This window comes from Bufo bufo, chromosome 3, assembly GCF_905171765.1.
Source record: "Bufo bufo chromosome 3, aBufBuf1.1, whole genome shotgun sequence".
NCBI lineage: Eukaryota > Metazoa > Chordata > Amphibia > Anura > Bufonidae > Bufo > Bufo bufo.
In genome coordinates, this window is record NC_053391.1 from 512,751,293 (window position 1) to 512,770,811 (window position 19,519).

General features: G+C 42.7%; 1 protein-coding gene across 9 annotated transcripts in view; it reads left to right on the forward strand.

The window, feature by feature from the left end:
* The window catches only part of KLF12 (Kruppel like factor 12), a 249,267-nt gene that overhangs the window by 204,470 nt on the left and 25,278 nt on the right, over positions 1-19,519 (forward strand). For all 9 annotated transcript variants that reach the window (XM_040425358.1, XM_040425351.1, XM_040425353.1 and 6 more), the window contains one exon: positions 13,551-13,708. In XM_040425358.1, coding sequence (XP_040281292.1) covers positions 13,551-13,708 — 158 coding nt within the window. The remainder of the gene's footprint in view (positions 1-13,550; positions 13,709-19,519) is intronic.

The following is a 19,519-nucleotide window of genomic DNA, read 5'->3' on the forward strand; positions in this document are numbered from 1 at the left end:
TCATCTTAAAGGGGTATTCCCATCATAGACAATGGGGGCATATCGCTAGGATATGCCCCCATTGTCTGATAGGTGTGGGTCCCACCGCTGGGACCTGCATCTATATCGAGAACGGAGCGGGGAGCGCTGTGGCTGGAGGACCCGGGGTCCGTCCACTACCAGGCGCTAATCCCCACCTCTCCTAAAGAAGTGAATGGGAGCGTGCTGCGCATGCGCAGCCCATGCTCCCATTCATTTCTATAGGGCAGACGGCAATAGCCGAGCCAGCGCTCGGCTATTTTCGGCGACTCTATAGAAATGAATGGAGTGCGGCTGCACATGTGCAGTGCGTTCTCCTTCACTTTCGGGGCTCCGTTCTCTATATAGGTATAGGGACCCGCACCTATAAGACAATGGGGGCATATCCTAGCGATATTCCCCCATTGTCTGAGATGAGAAAACCCCTTTAACCGCCTCCGGACCGCCTAACGTAGGATTGCGTTCCGGAGGCGGTCGATTCATTCCTCCTGGACGCGCCGGCGAGTCATCTCGCGAGACGCGAGATTACGCTCACAGCCGGCCCGCACATGCGCATCACGGGCCGGCAAAAGTTAAAGGACAAGTTCGTCATCAGCCTGCCAGCCAATGATCGTCGCTGGCAGGCTGATGATTTTCAAAAAAACTAATCACAAGCCAGTTAACACATTATATTTATAAATATAATGTGTTAAATGGCTTCTGTGCTCCTCTGCTGGTCCTTTTCGTCGGTTGCTCCCAGCAGAGGAGCACACATCACTGTGAGTACACACAAACAGTACACTTAGCCCCAGATCACCCCCCATCACCCCAATTAACCCCTTGATCACCCCTGTCAATCACCTAGTGCAGGGCTGGCCAACCTGCGGCTCTCCAGCTGTTGTAAAACTACAACTCCCACCATTCCCTGCTGTAGGCTAATAGCTGTAGGCAGACTGGGCATGCTGGGAGTTGTAGTTTTGCAACAGCTGGAGAGCCGCAGGTTGGCCAGCCCTGACCTAGTGAAAGGGGAAAAAGTGATCAGTGTAAACTGTCACTTTTTTTTCCACTAGTATTGACGGTTCGGTTTAGGATAGTTTAGGCCCCTTTGTTAGGTAGTTAGCGTCGGTTAGCGCCCACCGCACCGCAGTCACTGATTCGCTGATTAGCGTATCGCTAATCAGCATTGGTACTTTTATAGTGTCTGTAAGTGAGATCTATAATAGTATTAGTGTCACCTTAGTTCGCCCTCCACCCAAAACGCAGTGTTTGCCCGATCAGGCCTGATCGGTCGCCCACACGTGCGTTCACCCACGCCCGCCCCGCCGCAGTGACAAAAAAAATAATAATTTTTTGATCACTGCACAATCACTTTACAAGCGCTGCGACGATAAAAAAATCAGTTTTGATATTTTTTATCAATCGCAGTGGCTTCCGGTACTTCGCTAGCCTCCCATTTGTAAGACAGGCTTGCTTTTTTTCTTGGGTAGTCTCAGGGAATACCCCCTAACGCTGTGTTCAGACCTGAGCGTACGGGATGGAGCGCTCTGTATGCGCGATTTTATGCGCGTTTACAGACGCGGCTCCGGAACAAGCGAACGCCCATTGTCGCGCGTTCCCGGAAGTCTATGTACGGGAACGCGCGACAAGACGCCGCAAAGAAGCTCCTGTACTTCTTGGGGCGTCGGGCGTTTTACAGCGCGATCGTACATGCTGTGAAACGCTCAGGTGAGAACCATTCCCATAGGGAAACATTGGTTCTTTCCTGTTGAGCGTTTTACAGCGCATAGGAACGCGCTGTAAAACGCTCAGGTGTGAACCCAGCCTTAATTTAGTTGACCAAATGGCAAATAAGGGGTATTCTTCTGAAGAGGCCTACAGGATTCTGACCCAGTCGGATGAGGAATGGGAACCCTCATCTGACGAATCCAGCGGGTCAGAATACGAACCTGTAGAAAGCAGTGGCAGTCTGACCCAAAGTTCGGACGAGGAGGTTGAGGACCCTGATACCACCAGGTGTACCCGGCCCCGTGTTGCTAGACCACAGGTTGCGCAGGATCTGCTTCAAGGGCAGCAGAGTGGGGCTGGCGCTGTCGGATTACGTGGTGAGGCATACACCAGCAGCGCAGCCCATCCTCGACCTAGTACCAGCACTGCCGTACAACATGGTGAAGTGGTGAGCACCAGAAGGGCAGTTGAAGCTAGTACGGTAGCACGTGCATTAGTTCCCCCGTCGCAGCCACCGCACAGACAGGCCCGTAGAGTCCCTGAGGTGCTGGCAAACCCTGATTGGCAGCCCCCAACTTCAGCCACACCTGTAGTTCCCCCTTTTACCGCCCATTCTGGAGTTCGGGTTGAGACAGCTCAGATCGGATCGGCACTGGGGTTTTTTGAGCTGTTCTTGACTGCGGAGCTCTTGGACTTAGTCAGTGGCAGAAACAAATCGGTATGCCACTCAATTTATAGCCGCCAACCCGGGAAGCTTTTATGCCCAGTCTTTCCGGTGGAAACCCGTCCAAGTTTCCGAATTTAAAACTTTTCTGGGCCTTCTTCTCAACATGGGCCTGACAAAAAAACATGAATTGTGGTCATATTGGTCCACGAACCCAATTCATAACATGCCCATGTTCTCTGCTGCCATGTCCAGGACACTATTTGAGACCATCCTGAGTTTCCTGCACTTTAGCGACAACAGCACCTCTCGTCCCAGAGGCCATCCAGCTTTTGACCGGATCCACAAAATTCGGCCCCTCATAGACCACCTTAACACCAAATTTGCAGATTTGTATACCCCTGAGCAAAACATCTGCATAGACGAGTCCCTTATACATTTTACCGGGCGCCTTGGCTTCAAACAATACATCCCAAGCAAGCGCGCCCGGTATGGGGTCAAGTTGTATAAGCTCTGTGAAAGGGCCACAGGCTATACACACAAATTTCGTGTCTATGAGGGCAAAGATCAGACCCTGGAGCCGGTCGGTTGCCCTGACTACCTGGGGAGCAGTGGGAAGACAATTTTTACACAAGTGTGCCCCTCTTGAGGCATTTGTTCCTAGAACAGATTGGCTGCTGTGGCACTGCGCGACCTAGTCGCCGGGGCTTCCCCCAACGGCTCGTTACCACCCGTCTTGCAAGGGGGGAGAGGGCTGCCTTGTGTAATGAAGAACTGCTCGCGGTGAAATGGAGAGACAAGCGTGACGTTTACATGGTCTCCTCCATTCACGCAGACACGACAATACAAATAGAACGGGCAACCAGTGTCATTGAAAAGCCCCTCTCAGTCCACGACTATAATTTGCTCATGGGAGGGGTGGACTTCAATGACCAGATGTTGGCTCCTTATTTAGTTTCCCAACGCACCAGACGCTGGTATAAGAAGGTGTCTGTATATTTGATTCAATTGGCTGCATATAATAGTTTTGTTCTCTACAGTAAGGCTGGGAGAATAGGATCCTTCCTCAAATTTCAGGAAGAGATCATCGAGAACCTCCTGTATCCAGGAGGTTCCGTGCCCCCATCCACCAGTGTAGTGAGCCGTCTACACGAGCGACATTTCCCCAGTGTCGTTTCTGGTACCTCAACCCAAGCGCCACCCCGAAAAAGATGTCGTGTCTGTAGCAGGAGTGGAATAAGGCGTGACACCCGCTATTTCTGTTCTGACTGCCCTGACCACCCTGCCCTATGCTTAGGGGAGTGTTTCCGGAAGTACCACACACAGGTACACTTAGCATAGGGATTGCGTTACACAGGACAGGCACACAGGGCTATTAGGGCCCTTTCACTCACAGCTGCTGCAAACCTCTCCTTTCACCTGGGACAAAGTGAATGATGTACTTCGCCACATCTCTGGAGAGGAGAGGTTTGTCCTATAAAGGTTAAAAAAATAAATCACCGGTAAGCAAAAAAGTTAATGTTCTGTTCAAAAAGTTAAATAAAGTTTATAAAAGTTAATGTTCAAATGTTATATAAAGTTAATGTTAATAAATTTATTGCGTTGCGGCTTGGTTTTTTCTTTTTTGTTTTGTTTTTTTTACCTTCTAGGTGGACCAACCGATGAACGAGCTGCAGCACTGATGTGCATTCTGACAGAAGAATTGGGCTGCTGCCAGATTACACAAAAGTCGGTGTATGCGGCGCTGCAAGACGAGATTTCTCCACTGCAGTAAAAAAGATACGTTTGCCGAGGCATATGAGCTGAGGGGCGGTGTTCATATGCTTTGGCAAACACTTTGTATATAAAAAAACTAAAAAATTCCGGCAATGATTTATTCATCCACATCGATTGATGTGAATGGAGAAATCGGGTTTGCCAGGGCATACGAGCTAAGTGGGTTTGGATGTTGGGCGGAGCTCCTATGTCCTGGCAGACGCCTTACCCCTCATTTTTTTTTTTTTAGCAGAGATTTTTTCATCCACATTGATCGATGCGAATGAAGAAATCTGTGCCGTTCATATTTTCTTTCAGCCCAGAGGCTGAACGGAAAAAAAAATCTCATTACCCGTATGCTCAATATAAGGAGAATAGCAGAAACTCCTAATGCTGGCCATACATGTAATGATTGCGGAGACCCGCAAAAGCCAGGGCAGTACAAACACCCCACAAATGACCCCATTTTCGAAAGAAGACACCCCAAGGTATTCGCTGAGGGGCGTATTGAGTCCATGAAAGATTGAAATTTTTGTCCCAAGTTAGCGGAAAAGGAGACTTTGTGAGAAAAAACAAAAAAAAATCAATTTCCGCTAACTTGTGCCAAAAAAAAAAGAATCTTCTATGAACTCGCCATGCCCCTCATGGAATACCTTGGGGTGTCTTCTTTCCAAAATGGGGTCACATGTAGGGATATTTATACTGCCCTGGCATTTTAGGGGCCCTAAAGCGTGAGAAGAAGTCTGGAATCCAAATGTCTAAAAGTGCCCTCCTAAAAGGAATTTGGGCCCCTTTGCCCACCTAGGCTGCAAAAAAGTGTCACACATGTGGTATCGCGAGAGAAGTAGGGCAATGTGTTTTGGGGTGTCTTTTTACAAACCCATGCTGGGTGATAGAAATATCTCTCTAAAATGACAACTTTGTATAAAAAAATATAAAAAGTTGTCTTTTAGAGAGATATTTCGCTCACCCAGCATGGGTATATGTAAAAAGACACCCCAAAACACATTGCCCTACTTCTCCTGAGTACGGCAATACCACATGTGTGACACTTTTTTTTGCAGCCTAGGTGGGCAAAGGGGCCCAAATTCTAAAGAGCACCTTTAGGATTTCACAGGGCATTTTTAACACATTTGGATTTCAAACTACTTCTCACGCATTAGGGCCTCTAAAATGCCAGGGCAGTATAACTACTCCACAAGTGACCCCATTTTGGAAAGAAGACACCCCAAGGTATTCCGTGAAGGGCATGGCGAGTTCCTAGAATTTATATTTTTTTTGGCACAAGTTAGTGGAAAATTATGATTTTTTATTTTTTTTTCTTCTTACAAAGTCTCATATTCCACTAACTTGTGACAAAAAATAAAAACTTCCATGAACTCGCCATGCCCATCACGAAATACCTTGGGGTGTCTTCTTTCCAAAATGGGGTCACTTGTGGGGTAGTTATACTGCCCTGGCATTTTAGGGGCCCTAATGCGTGAGAAGTAGTTTGAATTCCAAATGTGTAAAAAATGCCCTGTGAAATCCTAAAGGTGCTCTTTAGAATTTGGGCCCCTTTGCCCACCTAGGCTGCAAAAAAGTGTCACACATGTGGTATCTCCGTACTCAGAAGAAGTAGGGCAATGTGTTTTGGGGTGTCTTTGGGGTGTTCATGGATATATGAGACTTTGTAAGAAGAAAAAAATCATCATTTTCCGCTAACTTGTGACAAAAAATAAAAAGTTCTATGAACTCACTATGCCCATCAGCGAATACCTTAGGATGTCTACTTTCCGAAATGGGGTCATTTGTGGGTTTTTTCTACTGTCTGGGCATTGTAGAACCTCAGGAAACATGACAGGTGCTCAGAAAGTCAGAGCTGCTTCAAAATGCGGAAATTCACATTTTTGTACCATAGTTTGTAAACGCTATAACTTTTACCCAAACCAATAAATATACACTTATTGCATTTTTTTTATCAAAGACATGTAGAACAATAAATTTAGAGAAAAATTTATATAGAAATGTATTAAAAAAAAAAAAATATTACAACTGAAAGTGAAAAATTTCATTTTTTTGCAAAAATTTCGGTAAATTTCGATTAATAACAAAAAAAGTAAAAATGTCAGCAGCATTGAAATACCACCAAATGAAAGCTCTATTAGTGAGAAGAAAAGGAGGTAAAATTCATTTGGGTGGTAAGTTGTATGACCGCGCAATAAACCGTGAAAGTAGTGTAGTGCAGAATTGTAAAAAGTGGTCTGGTCATTAAGGGTGTTTAAGCTAGGGGAGCTGAGGTGGTTAAGACCCTCCTACATTAGGCTAGTTCTCAGAGATGGGAGCTGCACCTATCTGACATATCGCTAGGATATGCCACCAATGTCTGAGATAGGATGACCCCTTTAATGATAGTAAGGTCTTGACCAGAACCTTCCTCTATTACATCCATATAACCTAATTTCACTGCAGAGGAATTAAAGAGAGTGTGTCACCTCCAAAAACGGTTTCAAAGTAAACATATAGGATTGGTGACCCAAAACATAACCATACCTTTCTTGTTCATATCTGGTCTTCTAATCCTGAAAAATACTTATTTTATGGAAATAAATGTTTTTAGTGCACCATGTAGGGGGCTGATCCATTCAGTGCACCTTGCTTCTCCTGAGCCATCGCTATCCGCTCTGAAACCTCAGGGACTGTCAATCAAACAAAAAGGGTGAGGTGCTAGGCGGTGTTATGGTGGATTAATGGTGCACCAAATGGAGCAGCCACGTCCACTGTGCACTGCAAACTTATTTGCATAGAAACAGAAGTATTTCTCAGGATTTTCTCAAGAAAAGTATGGTCATGTTTGAGGGCACCTATTATATACGGCACTGTGCTTATTTTGAAACCATTGTACAGAGCCCATTGAAATCAGAGGTCTGTGTACAGTATGTAATTCCTGGACAAGCTGGTTTTAAAAAAGAGCCACTCTTAAATTAACAGTGGTTCTTTGTTGTGGATAATGGCCGACGAGGAACCCCTGCTGTATATATATCCATATTCCCTAAAAAGGTATATTAATAGGGGGTTGTCTATCCCTTTTACCTGGAAACAGGTGTGTGCACAGATGGGTACTTCATATTAGCTAATATCTGAGAAAGGCAAGTACTCCATAAAGGGTGAGACGTTGACCGAAATGGTGGCCGTAAAGAGAGACAGTTTTCTGACTCCTGGTATATATTTCCCATTTTGCCAGTAAACTAATGCCTGAGCACTACTTTAGCTTCCTTCTGGTTAACTAATAAACTTTTGATAATTAATCTCATTATCTGAAATACAGCTAAACACTATGTGAAGAGGTCCAACGCATGACTTACTGTAAATTGTCACTAACTTCTTGCAACTTTTGCTATGTTATAGAGACAGATCAAACGTTGTGATTGGTGTTGTGCTGAGACCCCCACCAATCTCAAGAATAAGGGGAGAGAAGTGTGCACATATCACACCCTCTCTCCTCGCTGCACCTCTGACATTTCAAAAGTTGTGTGAAAAGTTAGTGACACTTTAAAGGTTAAAGGGATTGTCCCACATGGATATCCCTCCTTAAATCAAATCATCGCCTTGATTCAGCTGATTGATGAAGGTCTAGATGCCAGAACCACATCGCCACCCCTTTTCCCCAGGAAGAAACAAACTGCCAGCGACTGCCCTTGTATTAATACACTGTGCCCATTCAAATGGGGGCACTGCCCCTCCTAATAGTGGGGAGCCAGAGGAAGGAAGATGTCCAGATTCCTGAATAGTTCATATGTGGTCCTATAGACAGCCTCATTACAGGGAGTGCAGAATTATTAGGCAAGTTGTATTTTTGAGGATTAATTTTATTATTGAACAACAACCATGTTCTCAATGAACCCAAAAAACTCATTAATATCAAAGCTGAATATTTTTGGAAGTAGTTTTTAGTTTGTTTTTAGTTTTAGCTATTTTAGGGGGATATCTGTGTGTGCAGGTGACTATTACTGTGCATAATTATTAGGCAACTTAACAAAAAACAAATATATACCCATTTCAATTATTTATTTTTACCAGTGAAACCAATATAACATCTCAACATTCACAAATATACATTTCTGACATTCAAAAACAAAACAAAAACAAATCAGTGACCAATATAGCCACCATTCTTTGCAAGGACACTCAAAAGCCTGCCATTCATGGATTCTGTCAGTGTTTTGATCTGTTCACCATCAACATTGCGTGCAGCAGCAACCACAGCCTCCCAGACACTGTTCAGAGAGGTGTACTGTTTTCCCTCCTTGTAAATCTCACATTTGATGATGGACCACAGGTTCTCAATGGGGTTCAGATCAGGTGAACAAGGAGGCCATGTCATTAGATTTTCTTCTTTTATACCCTTTCTTGCCAGCCACGCTGTGGAGTACTTGGACGCGTGTGATGGAGCATTGTCCTGCATGAAAATCATGTTTTTCTTGAAGGATGCAGACTTCTTCCTGTACCACTGCTTGAAGAAGGTGTCTTCCAGAAACTGGCAGTAGGACTGGGAGTTGAGCTTGACTCCATCCTCAACCCGAAAAGGCCCCACAAGCTCATCTTTGATGATACCAGCCCAAACCAGTACTCCACCTCCACCTTGCTGGCGTCTGAGTCGGACTGGAGCTCTCTGCCCTTTACCAATCCAGCCACGGGCCCATCCATCTGGCCCATCAAGACTCACTCTCATTTCATCAGTCCATAAAACCTTAGAAAAATCAGTCTTGAGATATTTCTTGGCCCAGTCTTGACGTTTCAGCTTGTGTGTCTTGTTCAGTGGTGGTCGTCTTTCAGCCTTTCTTACCTTGGCCATGTCTCTGAGTCTTGCACACCTTGTGCTTTTGGGCACTCCAGTGATGTTGCAGCTCTGAAATATGGCCAAACTGGTGGCAAGTGGCATCTTGGCAGCTGCACGCTTGACTTTTCTCAGTTCATGGGCAGTTATTTTGCGCCTTGGTTTTTCCACACGCTTCTTGCGACCCTGTTGACTATTTTGAATGAAACGCTTGATTGTTCGATGATCACGCTTCAGAAGCTTTGCAATTTTAAGAGTGCTGCATCCCTCTGCAAGATATCTCACTATTTTTGACTTTTCTGAGCCTGTCAAGTCCTTCTTTTGACCCATTTTGCCAAAGGAAAGGAAGTTGCCTAATAATTATGCACACCTAATATAGGGTGTTGATGTCATTAGACCACACCCCTTCTCATTACAGAGATGCACATCACCTAATATGCTTAATTGGTAGTAGGCTTTCGAGCCTATACAGCTTGGAGTAAGACAACATGCATAAAGAGGATGATGTGGTCAAAATACTAATTTGCCTAATAATTCTGCACGCAGTGTAATTGAACACTAATTGTAAACATTGTAAAGGTCTGTACAATAATTGCATGTCTTTTTTGCAACTTACTGACTAACTGTGTCAGGTGGGATTCAAGAGGATTTGCACTTTCGAACTGCATTACCACTGCATATAATGAAATTTTAAAGTTAATGAATACTGAACATTCTATAGAATATCAACATCGCATTACATACATATTCATCACAGTTTATATTAGATTATCCTGACAGCAAATAGTATTTAACACCCATATAAACAGATGCAAGAAGCACATGGTTCTGTAGAGCAATTGCTCCCCCTTGTGGACATATTTATGAATGCAGAGAGAAAGCTACATTATATTGTAAATCAAAGCTCTGAAAATAATCCATCGCAACCGCATTTAAGTAATTATTTTCCCTTGGAAAATACATTCAAGATATTTTGAACAAAAGTCCTTTTTTCTGGGAAAGATGTGTAATAAGCAATATGGCAGCTTCCACAATGTTTGTCACAAAGCTTTTCCAGGCTCCTGAATTACAAATATTATGAAACGTTCAAATGTTCAATTTGCATTATTTATTAAAGCGGGAAAGGCCCGTAGCAGAGGCCCAAAGTAAAAACCTGGCCTACATTTACAAAGCCCTTACAGAATCTGCTTCATATAAGAAAACGTCCTTGTCTTTCATGATCGGGTGTTCCTGTCCGCATCCGTTGTTCCGTTCCGTGGCCCCACAAAAAGGATAGAGCATGTCTTATTCTTGTCCGCGGACAAAAGTAGGCATTTCTGTCATAGGGCCGGCCGTGTGCATTCCTCAAAATGTGAAACACATGTGTCCGATATCTGTGTTTTGTGGATCTGCAGTTTGCAGACCGCCACTTAGTTGTGGATCCTTAAAGTGATGTTTTTCTTTTGTTGATCTGAGGCTCCTTTCCTGAGCTAAGCTTCTTAATATGCAATTTTAGTTTTTGGTGCAATGAGGGCGTCACCATTGCTTTTGTTGAATCCATGCTCCACTGTCTGGTCCTGTCAATCAAAGCTTCCAGAAAGAAGTTGAAACAAAGAGCAGTGGCGGCACCCTCATTGCACCAAAAACCTAATTTGCATATTATGAAACTGTATCTTAACTCAGATCAACAAGAGAAAAACAGCATTTTATTCAGATGAACCACAGCTAGGTGTCTATGCAAAATGCTGAATAAGGAGCTCGCTGGTGACAGATTCCCTTTAATTTCATAGAATTTGTAATAAAATTGGCATAGTTTGCAAGTCCCCTGAAAAACAGACCTGACATCAATACACTTTTTTTTTTTTTTTTTTTTTTTTTTTAGAAGAAATTGCGTTGACATATACGGTATATAAAATCTATGTAAATGTTTTCTATTTAATGATATATGTAATGTGTGAATTATTGCTATATATGTTCTGTTCTCATTAGATATAACTGAAGGGAAAAGAAATGTATCCTGAAATAAATGATATAACGTGGAGATGACACTAGGTTTCTAGTGGAGAAATGGAGCCCAGATTTAGAATTTATGACACCATGAATCTTAGGCCTGCTCTGCCGGGAACAGAAGGTTCTATTGGCATCACTTCAAGAAAATCGAATAATGTGAAGTTTTTGGCGAACGGTACATCAAACATATAATCTAATTCCTAGCGATATTAATGGGTGGTCTCTCTCAATAACTCAGCTTTAAAAGGGTTATAGACTAAGGGGGATACTTACTAAGATTGTTTTCTACGCCAGTCTTGGTAAGCGTGCTGTCGTTAAGATACTCAAAATTTTTAAGACTGCATAATCAGTTTGGTGCATCTTCTGGCGTTTCCTACACCAGAAACTGAATTCTACGCCAGTTAGGCGCTGGTGTAGTTTTAAGCTACAATTTATAGCACATTTTGGCGTAAACTGTAAAGAATCTAGCAGGCTGTTGTAGGCCACAAACTTTCCTAGTCACCACAAATATGCACCATAATCGGCAGCTTCTTACAAGTGGTGTAAAAACTTTGCTGAAACTCCCCCAAAGTGCTCTCACATTGTAATATACATGTCAATCTTATGGCCCTCCAGAGAAAGAGAGGACAGCAAGGAGTGGAGGTGTAAGTTCAAGCTCCTGGGCCTCAGTACAAATCTGTAATGAAACCTCCCCATCTATCCCCACCTCCTGCCATTTATAATACTTGTATTTTGTAAGGTGCCTCTGAGCATCCTCAGAAATGAGGGCTTGAGTACAACTGCTACCTCTGCACCCCCTATAGCTATGTCCTGGTACGGAGGCGGAGGGCGAGCGCAGACTTGCTGCATCCATGTCTGTACACATGGATATCTAGAGAGCTCTGTCTGGAGAACACTGTTTGAGTATAGCCAGTCCTTGCTCCCTTTATGTCACCTTCCTGACCCATACTTTGTGGTCAGTCTTAGTGGCATAAATGTAATGTAAAGGTTTTTTCGCTGACACCACATCCATGTTAGCCCAACATTCTGTGTGCTTATGTGCTGAACATTTCCATTGCAGCAATGCCTTCAGGTCAGAAACCAATGCACTAAGGCTACATTCACACAACATGAAGAAATGAAGAAAACGTCTGTTAAAAATTACAAAACAGAATGTTTTAAAAAGACGTTTGTTTCACAGATGCCTTTCTGAGAAACGGATATTAAAAATGTCCCTCTTCAATTGTATGGGGGCTGTCGGCACATGAAAACGGATAAAATAGGACATGTTCTATTTTTTGACTTCCATTCTTCACTGACTGTCAAAAAAACGGCCATGTAAAAAAAAACACAGATTACCATTGTTCTTAAAATGGACTGGCAGAGGCGGATTGGCCATAGACCTTACAGTGAAATTTCTCAGTGGGCCGATGCCCAGGAGGCCACCTGGGCCCTCCTCACAGCCAGCCAGTGGAAGTTTTTTGGGATGCATTTTGTGCTGCTGGGAGCAGTATTTTGTGATGGACTGTGGTATTTGGCTCTGTTGGTGTGGTATAATGTGCCACAATATGGTATTGCTGGCCCTGCCTTCCATCAATTTGGCCCAAACTACAAAACGGGGCCACTTTTAGTATTTTTTCCAGCTCCACTTTAAGTTCCCAGTCTGCCCCTGTAGACTTGTGACGGTCGTTAAAAAACAGCCACTGCACGTCAATTTTTTTACTGTTGTGTGAAAGCAGCCTAAGAGTGAGCTCCCATGGACCGTGTGGAAGAACCTTATAGTCGTCTACATACCACCTCAAGTTTTTACATCCATAACTGGAGCACTGCTAGTTAGAATACTCGGAGAGGCCGGCGCCTTTCCGTATAGTATACAAGCACAGCCACTGCTGCTAGATTGCAAGGTGGTCATAGTCCCTGAAAACGAGCAGCATATAATGTGATGCGAAAATGAATGAAGCCAGAAAAGGAGGCAATAGGGATAACAGTACATTAGTAAGTGCCTTTTATTAACCGTGTCTACATGATAAATGCCAACTCCTTTAATCAGATATGGATTGAATTGTTGTAACTATATGTAATATATGCGTCATTTGCACATCATGGGCGGCTGTCAGTTGCTCTACCTTGATGTCCTTTTAATCATAAAGCTATTAAAAGGTTAGATGATTCTGAATGCTGAGACAAATCGAGTGTCAGGCTACTATAATTAAAAATATACTTTATCAATGGGTCCTGTTCAGTCACTACTGACTGATCCATATATATGTTCCAGTATACGTTCTAACTATAGATGGAAATATATTCTGTTTGTTGACCGGGAGCTCCTGGAAAAACGAACATACAGCCATAGTCAAGTGACTGAAATGAGTTGGGGTGAAAACTCGGTCATTGAATTTACATCCTACATATATCATCACAACTCTGTATGACATCCCAAGGATGAGCCCTCCTGGATGATGACTTGTATTCTCATTGTATGTCCACAGCACTTTAAGAGTTGTTGAACTTGTTCATAGGATAGAGAGGATCCATTTGCAGCTTCTACGGTATTTCTCAGCATGGATTGAGTTTGTACTTTCTTTTGTGGAACTTTTTTGAGTTTTTGTTTTTGCTTTTTTGCAGCTCGACCTCACCATTTATTATTGAAAGCACAAGACGCCAGCCAAGGTCTGAATCTCCGGACTCCAGGAGGAGAAGAATACACAGGTGTGATTTTGAAGGATGTAACAAGGTCTACACAAAAAGTTCTCACCTAAAGGCGCATAGAAGAACTCATACAGGTAGAGTGCCATCTTCACAATCAGTTTCACATTTCTCCAGGAACGATAAATTTTTAGCTAATGTTAGGCAAAGTGTTCAGTAAAAGCATTCAATGCTGTTCTAGCTCTGAATAGTGAACTAACAGTCAATGTAGAAAAGACCTACAAAAATAGTTCATCTACACACATTTCAGGTCACCAGTCATTTCCCTCCTACATCTTAGAGGACTTGTCACCACTGCTGACATGTTTGTTTTAATAGCTCCATGCATTCTCCATGTAATAATTCTGGAACATCTATTCTTATTGCTCTATGTTGTGCCATTCCTTTATTATTTCTACTAGAAGTTATAATTGAATTACTAGCAGTCTGTAGTAAGGGTACAGAGGGGTGTTAACCAGTTGGAGGTGTGTACCTGCACAGACTCACTCTATTCAGTCAGTGCTGCCATTGTTAGACTGTGTATAATTATTATTACATGGGGAATGCATGTAGCTATTTTAAAACAGGCATGTCAGGAGAGGTGACAGGTTATCTTTAAAAACCTAACTGTCCTGCTGTCCTAACTGCTGTTTGTATTACTGCTTACTCTGAGGTTGCCAAATTGGCTTCAGGGAAGTAATGGGGATTTACTTCCCAATGGAGCAGGCAATTATCGGGAAGGGATGGTCCTGCTTGTCAGTGGAGGTAATAAACTGCATTTATATGCATCAATCACCTCCATCGTACGGGGATGAGCAAGGTCTTCTTGCTATCACTTGTCTTCAAGCAGATGCATTGTTTCTGGGCTCACACAGCACCATCTGCTGGCCAGAAATGATGATTCAGGTGTCCGCATGAAAGATGAATTCACCCGATGAGCGAACTTTTTGCTTGTTCATCGTGTGATCTGCAACACTGGTAGAGTAACGGGAACGAGTGTTTGTAGTAACATTCATTCCTGATTGTCTGCCTGACAATCAGGCAGTGTAAACCCGCCATACCTCTGCTGGAGATATAAGAACACATTCATAATGGCAGGTTTTCACTGCACCATGTGCAGGATGATTATTATGAACGCTCATACAAACGCTCTTGCTATATAATTAGCCCGTGTGAAGGGGCGCAGAAGGTGCAGACACCTCAATCATTGTTTCAGGGCAGCTGTGTTAACGGGAATCTGCTGCCCACAAACAATGAAGTTGTAGGCTGTGACCTCCAATGCTGGAGGCCACCCTTGCTACTGGAGAACAGGAAGAACTCGGCGGAGCTGGGCCTCCAGGGTGAGTGATGCAGTACCCATATCTGCCCTGGATGGCAGGATGGTGGTTGGTACAGAGCACCGCCATGACACTGATTATGAAAGTGTAATTTGTGGTGCCCTGAGAGAACTCAGATTGAAGTTTTGTTGAAATGTTGCAATGACTTCTTCTGCCACTAGATGGTGAAATAGAATTGTGTATGGCGAAGTAATGTCTGTTACAAGAGGTTTATTTTGATAATGAAACAATAGGGTTTTTTATTTTAATTATTTTGTTTGATCTAATTTTCTTACATCATCGCTATTTTTACTGAAAACATCAAACGCGAATAGGCAAATACATAATGCTGTGAATGCCTGGGGTTATATAGTCATTTTGAGGTTATAAATTCCTTACCAGTCAATGAGAATGATCTCTTCAACTCACGTGTTTCTTCTCCTTGCCTCTTCAAGTCCATAATGAAAAATAAAAAAGAAATCAATAACTTGCTAATTGAGATGTATTTAAGAGAGCAGAAGAAAAACACAGTTCTTGAATAAGAATAGCTTTTGTCCATTCACAATTTTTATTGTAACTTCACCTCATTATTTTATATTATAAGGCTTAAATGCTTCAAATTCCTTTCCAATTAATGAAGTAAAATATCAGGATCCACAAAATGCCATAAACAAATCCGGGCTTTACAATGACATTTGTTCTAGTCTGTGTCTATGGTAAAGGTGTGACTCTATTGTGCCGCTAACACTGACTAGCTTTTCATCATCACCGTGCAGTAGCCTTTCATCATGAGATTTAGAAGTGAATGACCACCTTTTTTAAACCCACCAATGTCCACGTTCTTTTATTTTTTTTATCTAAATAGGTCCTAAATTTTGTGCTGATAAATTTCTTGTCTTATGGCCTCATGCACACGACCGTTGTTATGGTCCGCATCCGAGCCGCAGTAAAAAAAATTAGACAGAGGGATCCAGGATAGTATATAGCATCTTAACCCTTGATGATTTTTGGCTATTTATCGGATGACTATGAATATTTTAGGTGAGTTATCGATGGATTTTCCAATAATAATGTTTTATAAAAAGATCAAAACCATATTCAAGATTTGGCTAAAAAAAACACTATGCGGTACTCCACCCTAAATGGTATACAACACAACAAGAGCTATTGTCAGGGGAACGTAGCAGGCACTGGTACTTTAATAATACATTTTTTAAGTTGAGGTAATTCCTCTGTGTGTTGGCATGCAAGAATGCAAAGAGTACTTGCTACATATAGACATGTCAGATTATAAAGGGCAGGACAGATATTAAAAGGTATTTCAAATGAAATCATAATGGCAAAGACATTATGTAGATACATGATATATCATGTAAAGTCATATGACATTATTTTGACTTGAGGGATATGCAGTTCATGAGCCATATAAGATGATTGGTGAAGTAGCAGTTATGAAGTGGATGTGGATCCACTGTGCCACTGAACAGATTTCATTGGGGCTACTGCTAGGGGTGCTATATAAGTACCCCCCCCCCCTTTGGAGTGGTCTTTTTTTCAGTATACTGCTGACCCACAGGGTTCAAGAGACACTGGTGCGAAACACTGAGGGGTTAGGCAAAACCATAGTCAATAACAAGCCAATGTCAGAGCAGACATAGTTTGAGAAATCCATAGTTAGTCCAAGGGTCAGGGCAGGCAGTTCAGGGTCAGTACAGAAATCAGGAAGAGGCCAGGTCAGGCAACATACAGAAGTCAATGCATGGGAGAGCAAACAAGACTATTAGTGCACCTTTGAATGGCTGGCATGTATATCATAGGGGCAGGCCCATTCACAGTAGTTATAACTTATTCCCCCCTTTCAGCAGTCCCCCCTTCACAGTAGTTATTCCCCCCTTTCAGCAGTTCCCACTTTGAATAGCTGGCATGTATAATATAGGGCCAGGCCCATTCACAGTGGTTATAACTTATAGCCCCCTTTAAGCAACCAGTCCCCCCTTCACAGTAGTTATTAACCCCTTTCAGCAGTCCCCCATTCAGAGTATTTATTAACCCCTTTCAGCAGTCCCCTCTTCACAGTAGTTATTTATTCCCCCCTTTCAGCAGTTCCCACAGCAGTTATTAACCCCTTTCAAAATCAGCAACCAGCCACGGACAGTAGCCATTCACAGTAGTTAATGCAAAGCGAAGGAAGGCACACCATACATGCGTGGCCACCCTCTATTCGCTCCTAGGGGAATGCCGTAAATTGACGAGAGCTGGCTCTGCTATTTCCATCAGCCCCATAGAAGTGAATGGAGCAGTGGCCACGCTTGCACAGTTTGTTTCCCTTTCATTTCAATCGGATTGCCGACAATAGGCGAGTGCGCGGCTCGGTTATTTTATGCGCTTCCATAGGAATGAAAGTAGGGTGACCACTCATGTGCGGTGTGCAGGGGCAGACTGGGAAATTAGTGGCCCTGGAAAAAAATTTTGCCTAAATCTAGGTTGTATAACCTTTCTGAATCTGAAAGACAGGCCATGAGAGAGTATATTACAAAGAGTTTGGCCAAAGGACATATAAGACCTTCCAAGTCTCCAGTGGCAGCAGGGTTCTTTTTTGTTAAAAAGAAAGACGGAGGTCTTCGGCCATGTCTGGATTTCCGTGAACTTAATTGGATTACTGTCCGTGATCCTTACCCTCTTCCTTTGATTCCCGAATTGTTTAACCAGATTATTGGCGCCAAGGTGTTCTCCAAGTTAGACCTAAGGGGGGCATATCATCAGGTTTTTTTAGTTGGTCTTTATAAAAAAAAAATCCTGTACAACATTTCCTGTACAGCTTTGAGTTTCTCTGTATTTGCAGACTAGCAGGTTCTCTCTTCCCAGTGAATCCCATCAGAACTGCTGAGAGCCATTATCTCTTAAAGGGGTTTTGCTATCTCAGACAATGGGAGCATATCGCTAGGATATGCCCCTATTGTCTGATAGGTGCGGGTCCCAACTCTGGGACCTGCACCTACAATGAGAACGGAGCGGGGACATGAACGGATGGCGCATTGCGCATGCGCAGCCCTATTCCATTCATTTCTATGGGGTCACCAAAAATAGTGCTACACATAGTGCTGTCAGAGCTGTTGTCTGATGGATTCAATGTAAAAAAAAAGAAAGCAAGCCAGTCTGCAGATATACTGAAAGTGAAGACTGTAGAATAAAAACTATTAAAAAGACCTATTGAAAAATTATGTTTAGCTCAAAATGAGTAAAATGCAATGACAAAAACATTGCCCCCAAAGGTGCTCCTCTTAGCCTTTAAGATCACATTCTTTTGCACACTAGAAAATATGTGAAAGCTCTGAAAGCTCCTATCAGTTTCTCATATGTCCTGGTTTTGTTGACAATGTAGTCAATAGTTACAATACTTTTAGTTGTGATTATAAGAGAGCAGGGAATAAAAGACCATAATGTACATGTCTTCATATGATTTATCACTACATCATACACCTCCCTTGCCTTCTATAATGGGCATCCTCTCAATCTTTCAACATTGGGCCCATTGACATAAAGCCAGAGTAAGAAGACAATGGACTGAAATGACTTTGTAGGGACAGACCTAAATGCATAGTAAAGGCTCATGTCTTGTAGCAGAAGTGGTATGAAGGCATTAAATATAAAATTAGAAATAGGGTGTGCCTTACCATTTAATCACATTCCTTTTGTTCATTCAAAAAGACACAATTAAGACGAGCATTCATAATGCTCTAAAAGGATAGAAGTGCTACTGATGAAAACCTTTTATTTCTGCTCTCTTTTCTAAAGGATCCATTAGCAATGTTTTTATAACTGTAAAGCAGATTGCAGCAGACTGACTAATGCATTGCTCAAGTTAAGTTATTTATTGTTAACCCATTCATTACACCTACTTATACCTATTTTTTTTTCTTAGTGTTACCATGTCCCTTCTTCATAGTGACAGAGCATGGTAACTGCCCATTGTCAATGTAGTGATACATTTCTAGGAAGAATAACAGAGGAATGCACATTATTATTTATAGATGTATTTGCAGACATATCCGTAAAGCTGACCAGTCATATTGAATGAGTGTCAGGGCACAAAAAGTCACATCAGTACAACTGTCATTAAGGGTCCATGTCATCCACTGAAAATTATGCTTTTAAAGGGGTTCTCTATTTCCCATAATGATTTTTGTTATCTGCATTCAGTACCCCAAACACTGCATATTTATGGCCAAAGTATCTGTTTTCACTCAACCGTGTTCTTGGTATCACTGCATCCTGGCAGGATGTTTGCACGGCTTACGTTCTGTCTTCCTGCTAACCAAACACACCATGTTGTAATGTATCACAGGGCTTTCTCTAAGTAAGATGGAAAGGGGTGTTGTATGGGTGTGACTACTGCACCTGGAACAGTGCGTCAGACAGAAAAAAGAACTGAGAAACATTACAGAAGAAGGCATACTGGGTGTGGTTAGCAAAACCGACAGGAAGCTGAGGAAAGCAGGAAGTTCTGCATGTGAACATCCTGTCAGAATGCAGTGATGAGAACAGGGGAAAGAAAATGCTGACATGAGGGGCAGGTATTTGGAGCATTTTTTC